This window comes from Seriola lalandi, unplaced genomic scaffold, assembly GCF_002814215.2.
Source record: "Seriola lalandi dorsalis isolate HSWRI2012SDOR001 ecotype SW California unplaced genomic scaffold, Sedor1 jcf7180002054476, whole genome shotgun sequence".
NCBI lineage: Eukaryota > Metazoa > Chordata > Actinopteri > Carangiformes > Carangidae > Seriola > Seriola lalandi.
Window position 1 is genome coordinate 32,077 of NW_019525029.1, and position 16,387 is coordinate 48,463.

The window sequence follows — 16,387 nt, forward strand, 5'->3', positions numbered from 1 at the left end:
TGTTTTTGAAATATATGTAAAATTTGAGAGGCTCAAACTATGTTGAGTATTTGTACTTGATAAATAACCTAATTAAGTTTGTTGGGTATTAAATCCTTGGATGGCCTGTTTCAGAGCCCAGTAAAGCACAGTAAAGTACTGTTTTCTGCCATGTAAGCTTCAAAGTTGACTATAGATACGGGAACAAGACGGGGACTGATGAGGGAAAATACCATACACCATAAAGGCAAATAAACACAACTATTTCAAAAGTGATGCGTTATGACATTTTTTTTTCATAGCTATAAATAGTTTTCTATAGTAATTAAATAAATAACACTTCTACTTGTTGTTCTTCTTTTAACCATGGCTGTCATCCTGTGACACCAGAAAGTGGAAACAAACACACATGCACGCACGCACACACACGCCTCCCTTTCCCGTTCGCCCAACCCCCCACAACACAGAAGTCACCGCCCTTCCCTCTCGCTCTCACACCAACATGACTACCAACACAGCCGCTCCAACCGCGACCGACACGCCGGAGCATCATGGGACTTGTAGTCCCGGCCGCCCAATCCAGCTCGAGAAGGCGAGGCCTCACCAAAATACAACTCCCATCTCGACCCTCGCACGCCGAGCCCCGTCGTCCAATCTGAATATGTGGGAGGAGCGCGTCCGCCCACAAAAGCCACAGCTATCTCCCCGTATCTCCCCGTTAAAAAAAATCAATTGTGCACGAAAAAAAGGGGAATACGCGTAAAATACAAACACTGGTGACGGTTTGGTTTCGGTGCACGACGGACGGCGACGAGGCGTCCCCGCGTCGTGCGGCGAGAAAAACGGCGGCGACAGGCAGGAGCAGCGGAGAGGGTGTTGTCCTGATGCTTAAATGGAAGTGGGTGGGCCTCTACGGTCACACACCGCCAACTTCTCTGTGGATATCATTCTGACAAGCGCCAATTTGCTCGTTTATGGTCTGTCTATCCGGTAAAAGAGGCATACGACGGGGCTGCGAGGGGGCCGACGGGCCGGGGACGGTCACTGTGTTCTCCGTTATTTCCGTTATTTGAGGCTGCTTGATTGTGCCTGCGCTTGGCACCGCCCTTCCTGGCCGGTGGGTGGTTTCGTCAAACGGGCAGATCCGCCACGGCCCAGCGCCGAACATATAGGCCGTCCTCCGCCTCTGTACCCGGCCGGCCTTCTACCGTGAACTACACCCTCTCCCTCTCGGTATATTAATGCGTTATGAGTGGTAGGTACCCTCCCCCCTCTCCACCCCTCTCTTTCCGTTTCATAGATATGAGGCTTCAAGCCCCTTTGATATTGATGATGAGGTTACTGGTTTGTCTGCCTTTATTGATCACCTTTGTTGTGCTGTATCTGCCTTATGATCACATTTTATTCAGAGTACACAGTGCTTACATTGTGCCTTCCTATCCTGGGACTTTGTACCATTCAGACATACTCATGTGATGATATTATAATATTTCTGCTCTCTTTCCACAGACTCGAAGAAGGAATCATCTGGAACTGAAGGAGGGAAAGCATCTAAAAAGGGGAAAAGTTCTGGATCACAGGTACAAAAAAGAAATAAGAGTTTATTATAGTTCAATACTTTTGCCTTGCCTGCAGGCCAAAAATGTTCTCCCTCCCCTCCCAGCCAGCCAGACACCTCTGGGGGCGTTTCTCTGGTGAATTCAACTTCCTGCTTCTGTGCAGCCCTGCTGAGAGCCAACCCAGAGACTCATGAATAGGCTTACATGGCTGTCACACTTCAGCCACTGTACTTTTGAATTGTCTGTTTGAATTAGGGTCAAAATGATTTAATTCTGCATATGGATTTATTTTAAAGACCCGCAGCGTTGGTATGTGCCTCCACAACTGTGGAATTTCTATTTTTAGCTGCTTTTTAGAGGTTGTATATTTCTTGGAGATGATTTTCAGCCAGGCAGTTATTATTGAATGCGTCTTTTGTCGAAAAACGTGTATGACATGCATTTCTGCTGTTATTTCCCACGCTATTGAAGTTGATACAGAAATTAGGCTGTTTTCGTGCACTGTTGAGAGATGTGTAGCATTAAAAATTTTCCTGCGACCTAGTTCCTTTGAAAGGGAGGAGAGAGAGAGAAGGCGGCATTTTCTTCTAGTGTTCTGAGAAAAGAGAAATGTGGTTCTCACACGCCCACCCACTCGCTTCCTGTAATACCGCCCACTTCCACTGACAGCTCTCTCTCTTTCTCTCAGCTTTTTCGTGTTTCTTTTTTCTGCACCATGTTTTCCCCACCCCTCACTCTTTTACTCTTTTTCTTCACCGTTTCAAATTGTTCATTATGTGAGTGTGTATAATGATACTTGCTCATCCCTTCCCTTTGGCTTTTTTATTACTTACATGTTTTACTTTCTTGTTTGTGTATGTATATGAGCTCTCTACGTGTGTTTCCGTCTCTGACTCGGCTGTTCTCCCTCCCTCCCTTGTCACTCCCGTTTAACCATCTCTCTCTCTGCCCCTCCTTTCCATCTCTCCTCCGCCCTCTTTCCTACCTTGTCTCCTCCAGGATTCCTCTCAGCCCTCTCCCTTGGCTCTGCTAGCAGCCACCTGCAGTAAGATCGGAGGGCAGGGGGGAGTGGAGGGGGCCCAGGCCCAGGCAGGGGCCCAGCAGATCCAGGTCCAGGCCGGTCAGATCCAGCTGCAGGCAGGTCAGCTCCAGGGTCAGATAGTGGTGGACACAGCTGGGGGTCAGGCCCTGGTGCCCCAACAGTTGGAACTGGTCCCAGCTCAGTTCACAGGGAACGGCTGGCAGATCATTACAGCGGCACCTACTATGGCCAAGGAGAACACCAATCAGCCTGTAGCAGTGACCGTGGCCACCACCTTGGCTAATGACAGCTCACCCGGTGGACGCAAGGTGAAGGAGGTTGGGGACTGAAACTTGATGGGTTTCAGTAAATTATTTTTTTTGGTGTCCGTTAGTGTTTGTCCTCTTAACTGTATCACTGCTCCTTTCCTGTTGGGCAGGTGAAGGCGGTAGGTGGGACCAACAGTGTTGCAGCCAATCAGCAGCAGCAACAGCAGCAGTTCCAGATCATCCAGGTTCAGAACCTGCCCAATGCCGGGGGCGGGGTCCAGTATCAGGTCATCCCTCACCTCCAGACTGCAGATGGACAGCAGATCCATATCAGCCCAGCTCAGACGGCCTCCATCGGAGCTCTGCCTGAGCAGGTTCAGCTCATCCAGACCCCGAGCCCAAGTCAGACCCAGGCCATCCTTCAGCCAGCCAACCAGCAGGCCATCCTGACAAGTACAGCTAATCAAACGGTCCCGCTGCAGATCCGCCCTGCGCAGTCTTTCCCGCTGCAGCTGCAGACTCTGCAGGGCTCCCAGACTCCTGTTATGACCACAGTACCCATAAACCTCGGTGGCATGACCCTGGCTTTGCCTGTGATCAATAATGTTGGAGGGGGTGGGGCTGTCCAGCTTATCCAATCAGCAGATGGCACATTCTCTGTTGCCAATGGCAACCAGCTCGTGACAACAGCAGTGTCTGGGGCAGCTCCTCCTACAGCATCAAGTGGCTCGACAACAGTAGTAGCCGAAGGTGACAGTCTGTCTGATGGAGCACAAGTGGTTTCTACTGGATCAGAGGGTGGACCAGCTGACACCCAAGTGCAGAGCAGTGAGGCGGATTCTCAAAGCCAGGCCCAGGCCAACGGACTGCAGAACCAGACAGATACAACAGGAACCATACAGCAGGTGATCGTGGGCCAGGTGGGCCACCAGTTGGTGCAGCAGATCCAGCTGCAGCCCCAGGCTCAGAGTCAGGGTCAGCCCCAGGGCCAGCAGCAACCTCAGCACATTCAGACCCTCCAGTTGGCCCCTGGACAAACCCTCCAGCCCATCCAGGCCTTCCAGAACCCAGCCCAGGTCCTTATTCGTACCCCGACTCTGTCCCCCTCTGGGCAGATCACCTGGCAGACACTGCAGCTGCCTGGTGGTGTCTCCCTGCAGGGCGGCCTGGGGACAGCTGTGCCACAGCAGCTAACACTGGCCCCGGTGGCTGGTGGGACGACAGTGGGGAGTGGAGGACTGGTCTCCCTGAGTGGAGCTCCCCTGACGCTGAGCGCAGCCCAGATCAACCCGGGGTCTGGGGTACAGACGGTCAGCATCGCAGGGCTGGGCACTGCTGGGGTTCAGGTGCAGGGTGTTCCCCTCACCATTACTGGTCTACAGGGTAAGGACACGTGTTGTGACTAATCCATGACTCTGCATTTATTATAATCATAGCAGTATGGTGAGGAGGGAGGATTATTAGTTATGTAGAAAACATGAAAAACTACTGAGTTGCCCCTTCCAACTTCCAACCTCCAGTTTTGTGGTAGACTACTTCATACATTTACCATAGAAAGTCGAACTATACCAGGATCCTGCTGCTCTTCTCAAGACTGTTTTTGATCTTGCTCTTTCAGCTTTCCATTTTGTATTTTTTTCAGACTACCTTACAGACAATACAATGTGTTTTTTGATTAATAAGTTTACACATTATGTCAATTACAATCACCTTTCAGGTCAACCACAGGGTCAGGATGGAGTCAAAGTTCAGTCGTCTCCCTTGACAGTCGCTGTTGGCAATGTGGCATCAGGCTCATCGATGAGTCCCGACCAGCTGGGCTCCGTACAAAGTTCTTCAGACCAGGAGGGACCCCCCAGCAAGAGGCTTCGACGTGTTGCCTGCTCTTGTCCAAACTGCAGGGATGGAGAGGGAAGGTACAAACATGAGAAACACACTATATATGGATGCAATAGTATAACTGGGGTTAAAGCTCTAATCATTTAGGAACCTGCTGGTTTTGAGGACATTGTGTATATAGAGAAATCAAATCCATCATGGTAGGACAACTGGTTTGACAGATGTATAAAACAAGGTTGTTTTATGTACATTTATGATTTATGTTTTTTTAGCATTTGTGGTATACTTTTATGTCTGAACTAAATAATATACCTGAACTGAAAGTGCTTAACTCCTAACCCGAATGTGTGTGTTGTAGGAACAGCGGGGACCCCACAAAGAAGAAGCAGCACATCTGCCACATGGAGGGCTGTGGGAAGGTGTACGGCAAGACGTCCCACCTTAGGGCCCACCTGCGCTGGCACACCGGCGAGAGGCCCTTCGTCTGCAACTGGATCTTTTGTGGCAAGAGGTTCACCAGAAGCGATGAGCTGCAGAGACACCGGAGAACACACACAGGTAGAGGGGTGTAGATTGGTGACGTGGTTCACCCTTGTCACGTTGGTATAACCCTAAGTAAGATTGACATTTGAGAAGCTGGACCAAGACAATATTTGGCTTTTTTGTCATATTCTTTGCTTGAAAAATGACCAAAACATTTAATTGATAAATATTTAGGTGTTGGATTTCTGTAATGTACAACTTACCCATGTGCAGATGTATACAGTTGTAATGCTGAGCAAAGCCATTCTGTAACAAAGCTCCAAAAATGCAACAACCAAAGCAATTATTTATAGAAAGCCACGGGTCTTCTCTTGATATTTTTCAATCATTATGATTTCTTCTGACGCTGATTTTGTCTCGAATTATTTGTCCTTTTCCCTCTAGGAGAGAAGCGTTTTGAGTGTCCTGAATGCTCCAAGCGATTTATGCGCAGTGACCACCTGTCCAAGCACATCAAGACCCATCAGAACAAGAAAGGTGGGGCCGCGGTGGCAATCATCACCACCGATGACATGGAGGAAGACGCCCCCGAAGGCCTGGGGGCCTCCCCACAGATTGTTGCTGTGGCGACCCTCTCGCGTGACTCTGACCCTGCTACACCCACCACCTCTAATCACCTGGAGGAAGAGGAGGAGGAAGAGGAGGAGTTTGAATAGGCGGCTGACTGCTGTTTCTTTTTGCGGAAGGCTGACTTCCTGTTTTTTTGGGAGTCTTTGCAGGGACTGTAAGGGTGGCTAATTTTTTTTTCTTTTTCTTTTTTACTTTTAATCTTACATCATTTTAAAAATGTTGTTCTCTCATGAAAAGGGACTCAAAAGAGACGGGATCATGCGATGAACAGAAACCGAAAAATATAAACTTTACAATCCAAAAAATAACTAACACATATAATAACAAAAATTTAGCCTAAACATATGAAAGATTAGTTTGGCTTTTATAAAATGAGTCTATAATAATTCCATGCGCGGTGGGGAAAGGAATGTAAGTAGTATCTAGATTAGCACAAGACAGGGGGACCTGCTGAATCTAAAACCATCCGACATTGAGACATTTTCCTAATCGCAACAGAATCTAACTCTATGCACAAAGTTGTGTTCCTGTTTCATACCTGTCAGACAGTGCTGAGGGTCAATCATGGTACAGGACTGTTGCAGAACAGTGACAGGGCAGGGACAGTCTTGGGATGGTGTGCGTGTGTGTGCGTGTATGAAAGAGTGTGCATTTGTATTCCCATGCTGTCATGGAGAGGATCTACCTAATTTGAGATTTATTCATGGTTCAGGTTTAGTCCTCGGATCAGATTCAGGTGTTGATTCCTTTGAGACCAGTTAACGGATAAACTGTTATTGAAGAAGAGGGGATGATTCTAAAGAAAAAAAAAGAGTAGAAAAAAGCACATATAAAAAGATTTATGAATAATGCATTCCTATTGAGGTGCAGTGGCCATTAGAAAAAAGGTTTCTATAGAGAAAAACAATCTAGCTTTCTACAACTTTGTTTGTGTAGTGAAAGCAATACTATAATGACAATCCTAGTGAAACCATGTTTACATTGTTAGGGGAAGTTTTGCTCTGTTAATTAAAGAAGCCAGTTCGCTCTAAGATTAGGGAAACCATCTGAAAGCAGTGCTGTCATCTGAACAAAGCCGGTTGCTTTGCAGATACCCCAGATACCATCAGATGGTACCTGGTTTTGTCGGATGGCTGCACTGTCACTGATGTTGCATTTTGCTTTCTGTGCTCTGGTGACGACCCCCCCGCTCCTCCCCTCCACGTCTAACCCTGCTCCGTGACCGATGTACCGCAATTGCCTTAACACAAGCTGTTGTACAGAGGGATCTTCAGAGTGAGGTGGATGGAGAAAGATGGGCGCTCTCCTGCATTATTAGGGGGTAACGTGGAGAGCAGACCACAGCACAGACAAGTAAAGTGAAACGGTGATAAGAGCTGTGGGGGGGAGGGGGGTGCGGGTCGGGCTATTTAGCTATGTGGATATTTGAGATGTTTTCTGGTGGTGTTGCTCTGTGTTAGTTCAGTGCGTACATACTTTTTAAATTAAAAGATACTTTTATTTTATAGAATTTATCGATTGTTTTAAAAAAAATTCCCCTCCCCAGTATGTTAACACACAGGACCCCACTGTGTATGGCTAATTTATTATTTATCCTTGATTTGTAATATTTGCCTTTTGCTGGACTTGTATTTGTGTGCGTTGATTCTGAGGTTGTGTACAGCATGTTTCAGTTTTTTGCCGTAGTACTGCTTCTCTCTCTTCTTTACTCTTTGTGCTTCTGTTTTTTTTTTTTTTTCTACGTCTGACCATTGCTGTTCATTTCTTTATCTTCTCTTTGCACCATAACATGTTTTTGGAGAAAAATAAATAACAAAAGAAGAAGAAAGCAAAAAAGTTACTATTGTTTAAAGTTCAAAAGGTTGATACCAAACGAATTTAGATGTTTTTGGTAATATTTTGTGTGACAACCAACTTTTTTTTCTTTGATATTTTGTAGTGACATCTCATTTGTAAATCTTTTTCTAAAGATGTTTGTTTGTCTCCATGACATTTGATAATGGGTTTTTTGCCAGGTTAGCCTCAAAGGCTTCAGTTTATTGATATTTTTAAAACTGGTTTGTACAAACGTGTTATGTCAATAAAAAGAAAAAAAAGGACAACTTCAAGCAGAAAAAATGCTTTGCCTGCATAACACTTGACAATAAAGTGATTAAAACTGTCTTAAATCCCTTTCTGATGCTCTGGTATTTGTGTAGAAGTAGAAAGGACACAGCACTCAACACACTCAGTGACAGTTTCTGTAACTCCTCCTGCCTCCTTATTTCTGGGTAATCTCTCAGCTGTGTTGTGACAGCAGTGATGATGGAGTGTCTGTACTTCCTTCAGGAGCAATTACTGCTCCTGGTTACTGTTTCTGCTGTTGATGGGTTCTAAAATGTTGCTGTGAAAATCGAACCTGTGACCATCCAGTTACAGGACAATCTATTATCACTCAAAAGCACACACTTGCTTTGAGCGATTGTTAACTGTCTACTTTAGAAAACATGAACTACAAAACACCCTAAGTGTAACTCAGCTACAACCAAAGTGTGACTTGAGGCAGTGAGTTCACCGGCAGGTCACTCTGACTGTCAGGTTACAAAGAGCATCATGTAGTAGGCAGCTCACGCACACCTCTGACATCTAACTCACTTTGAAGAGCTTCAAAAACACCTAAACCTATAACCTCTTCATGCACCCTCAAGTGTTTTTGTGGAGTTTTGAAGGTAAAAAGGAGTTTAATGTAATGAACTCTCAAAACTAGGACAGACTTTTGATGTTTTGACTACATTATCTTTAATCACTTTGGATGTTTGATGACACACTGGGTTAGAGTTTCATCAAGAAAAAATAAATTCAAATTAACTACAGATTTCAGAATTCAGTCTTCATCATTGGACTAATACATTTGAGGCTTTTAATTCACAGTGTATAAAGGTTTATAACCTATCTGTAGTATGTTCATACACTCACACATTCATCTTGAGTGTGCAATGTAAGACTGACACTGACAACAGATAATTAGGACATCTGTCATTAGATAAAAGCTCCACCAGACAGCTGTAAAATACCTTTCTATTTCTCACACACATTTCATGACCATCCAGACCCAATGACCTCAGGTTGACCTCTGACAGGGCTTTGCCCCTGAGGTACCAGGTCATTATACCAAATCAGCTGACTGGTTACCTGGTCACCTCTGGAGCCAATAGCTGACCTAAACCTGACCCCACACACTTAACATCAGGTATACAGCAACTAAACACACACACAAAATGACCCATCTCAGCCAGGCTCGCCTGCTATAACCTTTCAGATAACAAAAAGGTGTGTGCACCTCCCCTAAGTGTACAACAATATTAGGCTTGGTTTTCCTCTTTAAAAGACACAGTCTGTAAGAAAGACACAATCAACAGATAAAGGCGTGCATTAAAAAAACATGGCAGATCATTTGATAATGCCATTCTTTATTAATTTTTTTTTTAGAAAAGTTGTTGGCATAAAAGACTATGGTGGCATCTGTGACACAAAAGTTAACCACTTACATTTGTTCTAGTGAACATCAAGAGTACAAATATTCCAAAGAAAATATACAACGCAAAACTGAGTTCTGGCTTTAAAACAAAAACGATTCCTGTATCTTATGCAGCCTTAAATCAGGGTTATATAAAACATTAACAGTGTATGTGCCTTATCTTAAGGTGATATAAAAGGTTTCTCTAGTTAGCCAATAGGTTGATCTAAACCTAAAAATGTGCATTAAAAATGAGTTCAACAGTACTGTGCAGCACCAGAACCTCCTCCAGGTACCAGCTGTACAGCAGGTTCTCCTCGCTGGTCAACACTCTGGACTTTCCTGCACCTCCTTCTGAATACTGTGATGGAGAAGAAACAAGACATGACTTCTAACTGCTGTCAGAATACTTCTCAACAGGGCTGCGACTAATGATTATTGTCATGCCTGACTTGACTAATTTTTCTTGACTTTAGTTTTAGGGAGTTTCCAGCTTGTAATATTAAACTGCACAGTGAGGAGGTGGCCTACCTCTCCAGATACTCATGGACATTGTCATGGCCGTTGTAGCGGGCCAATCCCACGAGGATGCCAGTAGCACAGCGGCCCTCCTTCTTACGACACACACTGCAGTTGCACATCCCTCGGCAGATGGGGCATGACCACGTCTGTAAAGAAAAAGTCCAAATTTGTGCAGGTGACCAAACATGTTCTTTCTCTACACAAATGAACTCATGATGAGGTTTTAAGTTCCTTTCACCCTTAAGTCTTAATCATTTTCATATCACATGCCTCTAATGCTTCTGGGAATTAACACGTGATTGAATTGTGCTGAAATCTGTACAAGCGTTTTTCATTCATCCATCTTTACTGATAACCGGTCACTGATTTAGTGCTTTGCACTGCATTTCTCTGTGATAACTCTCCCAGTGTCACTAGTACTTTGACCTCAAAGCAGCTGCCAAACGAATCAACACAGGCTGCTCTACTACAGACGAATAAGCAACTGCAAAAAGATAAGAAGACGAATTAGGCACAGATGTTTTCTTATGTATTATAATTTAGTGTAGTTCTGGCTTGGACACAGTATCTTAATCCGTCATCTGTACTTTCACTTTCTTTGTCTTTTTTATTGGACTCTCCAATAATTAGCTTTTATTAAAAACAACACAAAAACAAACAAAAAACAAAAGTCTTGCTGTTGCTGAAAATCTAAACAAAATCCCTCAGTTGTCCTACTGAATGCAAGGTGTTTGAAAACGAATTATAAAAGCTTTCGATAACTACACATCAATCAGAATAAAAGAAAATGTATCTGTATTTCAAAAATCCTGTATGTGAATACTCAGCAATAAAAACACATCAAATTTTTAATATTTACTTGTGTAAAATCAAGGTCAATATACACTGACATTACATTAGGGACAAAATTAAGCTCATCAGTATGGCCCCTGACCACCTCTCTACCACTATTCTGCATGATAGTGCTGCATTTTGTGCTTTTAACTGTCCCTTATGTAGGATTTTGCAATAGCTTTTTTGTTCAAATGGTCAAATTCGAATAACAAATGAATGAATGAACAAATAAAAGGTTATTACTTACAAAAGATAAATTGCTTATTAATCTATTTGTCACCAACAATACTTTGAAACATCAAAATTATTTTTCTCTCTCTTTCTCTCTCAAGTGTCTTTTCAATCTGGGAAGAACCCACATTCACCTCAAATTTACCAAACCCACAGTGCAAGAAATGGAAAATGAAGTGTTTAACACAAGCATATTAGCACTGACCGGGTCGAGCAGCACAGTGCGTACGTCTTCTCCGTAGCGGTTCTTCAAGCACAGCCCACAGAACTGACCTTTGACCCCCACACAGAAACCACTGCGACACACTGTCTTGGTGTCCAGAGTCTTCTGTCTGCACTGGTGACATGAGCTGCCCTGGAATAAAAAACAAAAGAAGCACACAGTGAAGAAATGCACTAACCCTGAACCCTGAAATGCCCGATAGTACAGTGCAGTACCGACAGTACCCACGGCACTAAGTGAGTAAAGGCTTCATGTGACTCACGTTCTCTTTGTCCCAGATCTTGTCTTTGCTGCGGTACGCTATGTTGTCCAGTTCCTCTTCTGTGATGTCGTCAACTGACCTCACATACGTGCTCGACCTCGAACTCCTCTTTTTTCGACTTACACCGACATGTTCCTCATCCACCTGACCAATGACAACAGATAAGTTCAACAGAGAAGACACAAACAGGATATTGCTATGTAGCTGGTAAAGTTTTAATACAAAGTTTTGCATTGAAAATCATAACTGCACTTTCTTCTAAGTATTTTTTGAGGTTTTTTTAATTTGTTTCATAGATGACTGAGATGAAAGTTGACTAGATGACTATACGATAACTGTGATTGTGTAGTCTGAGTGCAATTACTTCATTAAAAATCTTTCTAAATTCATCATCATCAACATCTGACTCAAAAGAGTGTGCTTGTGCATGTCGTACCTCCATCAGTCTCCTGACGTCTACAGACCTGGGGGTTCTGTGGGCGATCGGCTCGCTCTTTTCCTCCACCGCAAAGTTCTCAGGAGGACGAGCCTTACGAGACGGGTTCCTCCTTTCTGACCCTATCTCTGGTTCAGACTTGCGTTTCCGTGGCGTTGCTTTCTCTGGCACTTGCTTCTTCTTCTTCTTCTGCAGAAATAAAACAAAAACAGCGTTTGCAAATCAGGCCAGTAATTTTATTAAGTGTACATGTGACTGGTGATTGGTGATTGTCAACTGGTGTGCATCTTCATTTTTCTGATATAGGTTTGGCAAAAACTGATGCTGGTGTGTGTACTCACTTGAGGGGTGGTGGGCAGAGTCAGGTCAGCCATGGTGCTGAGATCAGCAAACAGCTTAGCCAGCTGAAAGACAACAACAGAGAAGACCTGAGTCAAAGGACATCCAACAAGAGAGGGACTGATATAATTTCTGTTTGTCAGAACATGGAGAAAACACTGAAGGTCTTAAGGCTTCATTACCATGGCCTTGTTTTCCTGGATGTTTTTGTCTCGTTTCCTTAGACTCTGATACAGGACCTCCTCTTTGTCCTCCTCCTGCTGCTCCTCCTCCTCCTCCTCCTCTTCGTCCCGCCTCTGCTTCATACTCGGCCGTCCTCTGGCTCTCTTTGAAGATGGAGTTTCTTTGACAGGCTGTTTTACATTTTCCCCTTGAGGTTTCTGTTTTGGAGTAGACAGTCTTTTCATGGGAAACCTGAGGAGCAAGATTAAAATAAGATCATTATACAACTATTGAAAAATCAACACTAATATCATGAGCCAGGCATGTGTTTAATAGGGGTCCCTTGTTTAGTTGAGCCATAGGACAAATACACTGGAAAACAGTACTAGGCCGAATCCATGCCCAATTAACTTCATCGCCAAATTTCAAAAATGAATGCCTTTATATTACTACCTTGTCGAGATTTCAGACATCAAATGTGATTTGACACAAATAATAGACCACAGTAGTACCAGCAACAGGAGCCTTTGTCCACCAATAGTTTCTGCCTGTTCAAGAAATATCATGTGGGCCTTCCTTGTAATTAAAGGCTGTGTAATCCAGTGTATCCTACTGCCCTGTGAACGCACCTCAGGGCTACTAAAAGACTCCTCCTCTTTGGTGGGGAAGCTTTCTCGCCATCAGAGTAGAAGCCTGTGTCCACATCGCTGTCCTCCTCTGAATCCATAATCTGGAGAAATCCAGAGTGAAAAAGCATACAGGCTGGTACTTTGGCTGCAACATCACACATTTTCATCAAATAATGTAGTCCACAATAAACACTTCATACCTTGGTCTTCATCCGTTTGTTACAATTTCGCCTGCCCTCTTCTTCCTCATCCTCGCTGAAACCTTCAAACTCCTCCTCGCTGTCTGACTGGCTGAACAGACGAGCCAGCTCAGCAGTGATAAACTTGGATTTGAAACGTGAAGCCTGTTGGCAGACATATCGTGCATAAACTAAATTAGATCTGGTGGAAAATAATGATATGTGTTAATGATTAATTAATTATATGTATGTAGTTGTATATTTATTTAGATATTATTACTGACTGTGGCAACAATGCACTTCCTTGACAAAACAGGAAGAACACATAGTTTTCTTATGAATGTGTATTTACACTCCCGTGTACAACAATGAAGGCGCAGCAGACATCAAAGTGACAGGCCAAGAGCTGGACTCTCTGGACTATTCATTAGTCAAACCATACAATACCTGCTATAAAAAAAGATAAGCCACTAGACCATTTGTTAAACCAATTTTCACACTTTACACCAGAGGGAGCCCCATTCCATCAGTGGACAGCCTTGGCCACTAAGTGAAAGCTGTGGGAACAATGAATTTATATCAGCTGTGTCACTAAAGTAACTGCCAGGATCCCCAGAGCTGTGGCTGGCTATCATTGTAAACTTCTTGAGTTAACACTGGCAGGTACCAAAGTTAACCAAAGGACATCCTTATCACCACAGGCCTGTGCAACTTCTCAGCCACAGCAGGGCCATTTGAGACCAATGACACAGTGAGGTGGAAAATGAACATGGCATTATTACTTGCTCATCGTTTGGGGTACCACAGACGTCAATAAATATACATAATATGTGTGTATTAAATAAATAATACAGAAACTACAGTAAAGTGTTTAGGTGGGGTTTTGCTGTGTTAAAAGTGCTGTCCACAGCCTCACATAAATAGAGCATATAGAAATCCAGTGCTTTTTAAAAACGTTTTACTATAATCTTCTTTAGCAATGTTTATGAACATGTCTTCTGTTCAAAATCATCCTTATACGCAATTCTCATTACATTAGGGAAAGTCAGGATGTATCCAGCAGATAAAATAAAATGTAACAAGCTTTTGAAGCGTTAAAAAGCAGGATATTAAGATTAAGTGTTGACATGTAAGTCTTTCATGTCCACTTATGACGAGTGTACAAGCCTTCGTGGGGGCAAGACTGAATTTCTTATAAAGGCCCAGATTCAGCTATATGTGTGACTGTAAAAAAACAGAGTTGAGTCTGATCCATGCAGTTAATATCCATTGTCTAACGTGTTGATATGGACTTCACCACCACCAACACCCCTCCAGCCTCACGGGTGTTGACATCTGACCTAACATGAGGAGGACGACAATGATTGGACCAACATCTCCATCTCCTTGACAAACACTGGGCCTGCACCGCTTTGCTTTTCGCATCAATTCAAATGTAAGTTACCGTGGACAGATAACGTGTAAGCTAGCTGCTTAAACAAGTAAAAACAAAGCCACATTATGCTATGACCGGATGTCTGGGTTACCATAGTGAGACCAAAATGATTACCTTGTTCAGAGGAGAAAGTTATTTGTGCATCTTTACAGTGGAGGGAACTCAGCTCGGATAAGCAAGCAATGTTAGCTGTTTAACAATGGTGTTGATTTTGACTCGTAATGACTTTTCTCCACCACAAAAACTGATAGAAAAGAAAGCTACATTTAAACGCACTGCTCTGCCGCTTACCTTTGATGTGAGGGTCATTTTATCTCCGTTTTGTGGCAAATTTCGGTACAACAGAAAGTTATGCCTTATACTATGACAACCAATGCGTAGAGGTGGATTTAAAAATTAACCGCTAGAGAGGTCGGGTGATTGCAAAAGCAGGAGGTTTATGTTTGGAGGGCTTATATCTAAAATTGTAGTTGAGTCCAATAATTGTAATTTTGAGAGTCCACTGACAATCATTTAACATGAATCCTTCATTCATTTACATTTTTTGAAAAAGGGGATATTATTTATGTTTAGGAGTAGTCTCTCTTCTGAAACCCCCACCCCGCACTCACAATGGTGCAGACCATCTCTTCGCGCGAAAACAGCACATGGGCGTGGTAATCCCGGAGAGCAAGAGGGGCCCTACCCCTGATATGGTATGGAAGATTTCACTTGTTTTGGTGGTTGTGTGAACCTGCCATGGCGTTGTACACACAAATATTTGTGTATCATTAACAGTTTGAACAAACTCTCTGCACGGGCTGAATTTGCGTAAATACATTCGTAGAATTTAATGACTTGTACTGTACTCTATATTATGTTTTACTTCACTAAATACATCATACTTCATGGTTACTTTGCAGATTGAGATTTTACATATGATCAGTTTATTCAACATGATGTTTTGTTGCAGATTCATCCACCCAACAGTATATTAAGTTGTAAGGGTTGCAATTATCAAATATTGTTATTATCAATGAGTCTGATTTAGGGGTGTCATGTGACCAGGATAACTGATATTTAACAAAATGAAATATTGATATTATGCTAATATACATACAATACTATGTGATGGCTGATATTAGGCTTTGTGGATCTTTTGTTTATATGTTCATCTGGTTACCCTTTGTTATCCAGTTCTTCTTGTAAGCTTTTGTACAGTTTTTATAAGTTTGTACAACTTTTTATTCCACAGGTTCTACAAGTGAGTCAGTTCATTCAGTAGGAGTCATTCTGTAAATGCATGGTGGAACAATACAACAATGAGTTGACTCAAGTACTGACCACCTCTTCAATTAATCAACATATAACAATTAAAATACAAACAAAAATAAATACGCTAAGGGCTCCTTAAACTGCACAATGAATACTTTTATTTACAATACAATATCTTGCAGATAATAATTTTGCTTAAGTCAACTTTAGGGTACATTTGTAGGATACATTGTCAGAACTTTTACTTCAGTAAAGGATCTGAATTCTTCCTCCAGCACTTAGGCCTAGCATTTGAGAGGAATTTCAGATGGAAGAAACAGGTTACTCCATGAGCTTTTTCATCTACCAGTGGAAAAAGCCAGGCTAGCTGTTTCACCCCGTTTCCAGTCTTTGTGTATTAAGCTAAGCAACACTAACAAACTTTTGGCTGTGGTTCATACTTACTGGGCAGACATGACAGGTGAGTCAAGCTCCACATTTAACTCTCTGTCAGCAGGCGAATAAGCATATCTCCCAAAATGTCAAATTTTAGCTTTAACATATTTAATGCTGACTACCTTTAGATCAACAAATTGAATATTTCAACTAATAATAATAATATATTT

The 16,387-nt window shown here is 43.0% G+C and overlaps 2 protein-coding genes across 3 annotated transcripts; one reads left to right on the forward strand and one right to left on the reverse strand.

Moving 5' to 3' along the window:
• The first annotated feature begins 648 nt into the window (after window positions 1-648).
• sp4 (sp4 transcription factor) lies at window positions 649-7,948 on the forward strand. 2 transcript variants are annotated; one of them, XM_023412260.2, is made up of 7 exons: window positions 649-1,234; window positions 1,489-1,559; window positions 2,538-2,888; window positions 2,999-4,211; window positions 4,546-4,744; window positions 5,026-5,225; window positions 5,595-7,948. In XM_023412260.2, the coding sequence occupies exons 1-7, from the start codon at window positions 1,228-1,230 to the stop codon at window positions 5,864-5,866; spliced, it is 2,313 nt and encodes a 770-aa protein (XP_023268028.1). In that variant the 5' UTR covers window positions 649-1,227; the 3' UTR covers window positions 5,867-7,948. The 2 variants fall into 2 exon arrangements, with proteins under 2 accessions (XP_023268028.1, XP_087031694.1); XM_087175568.1 differs by lacking the exons at window positions 649-1,234; window positions 1,489-1,559 and adding an exon at window positions 1,701-1,847.
• A 1,239-nt stretch (window positions 7,949-9,187) lies between these two features.
• Window positions 9,188-14,958, reverse strand: cdca7l (cell division cycle associated 7 like). Its single transcript, XM_023412261.2, has 10 exons — window positions 14,820-14,958; window positions 13,115-13,258; window positions 12,915-13,015; window positions 12,306-12,537; window positions 12,126-12,188; window positions 11,785-11,973; window positions 11,349-11,492; window positions 11,069-11,218; window positions 9,808-9,944; window positions 9,188-9,637 (listed from the first exon to the last, which is right to left on the reverse strand). The coding sequence occupies exons 1-10, from the start codon at window positions 14,835-14,837 to the stop codon at window positions 9,601-9,603; spliced, it is 1,215 nt and encodes a 404-aa protein (XP_023268029.1). The 5' UTR covers window positions 14,838-14,958; the 3' UTR covers window positions 9,188-9,600.
• Window positions 14,959-16,387: the final 1,429 nt, after the last annotated feature.

Coding starts and splice junctions, on each gene's coding strand:
- sp4 (XM_023412260.2), top strand. Junction 2,889..2,998: donor GCTCACCCGGTGGACGCAAG/GTGAAGGAGGTT, acceptor CCTGTTGGGCAG/GTGAAGGCGGTAGGTGGGAC. Junction 4,745..5,025: donor TGCAGGGATGGAGAGGGAAG/GTACAAACATGA, acceptor TGTGTGTTGTAG/GAACAGCGGGGACCCCACAA.
- cdca7l (XM_023412261.2), bottom strand. Junction 13,016..13,114: donor ACAAACGGATGAAGACCAAG/GTATGAAGTGTT, acceptor GGATTTCTCCAG/ATTATGGATTCAGAGGAGGA. Junction 11,493..11,784: donor ACGTCAGGAGACTGATGGAG/GTACGACATGCA, acceptor GTCATTGGTCAG/GTGGATGAGGAACATGTCGG.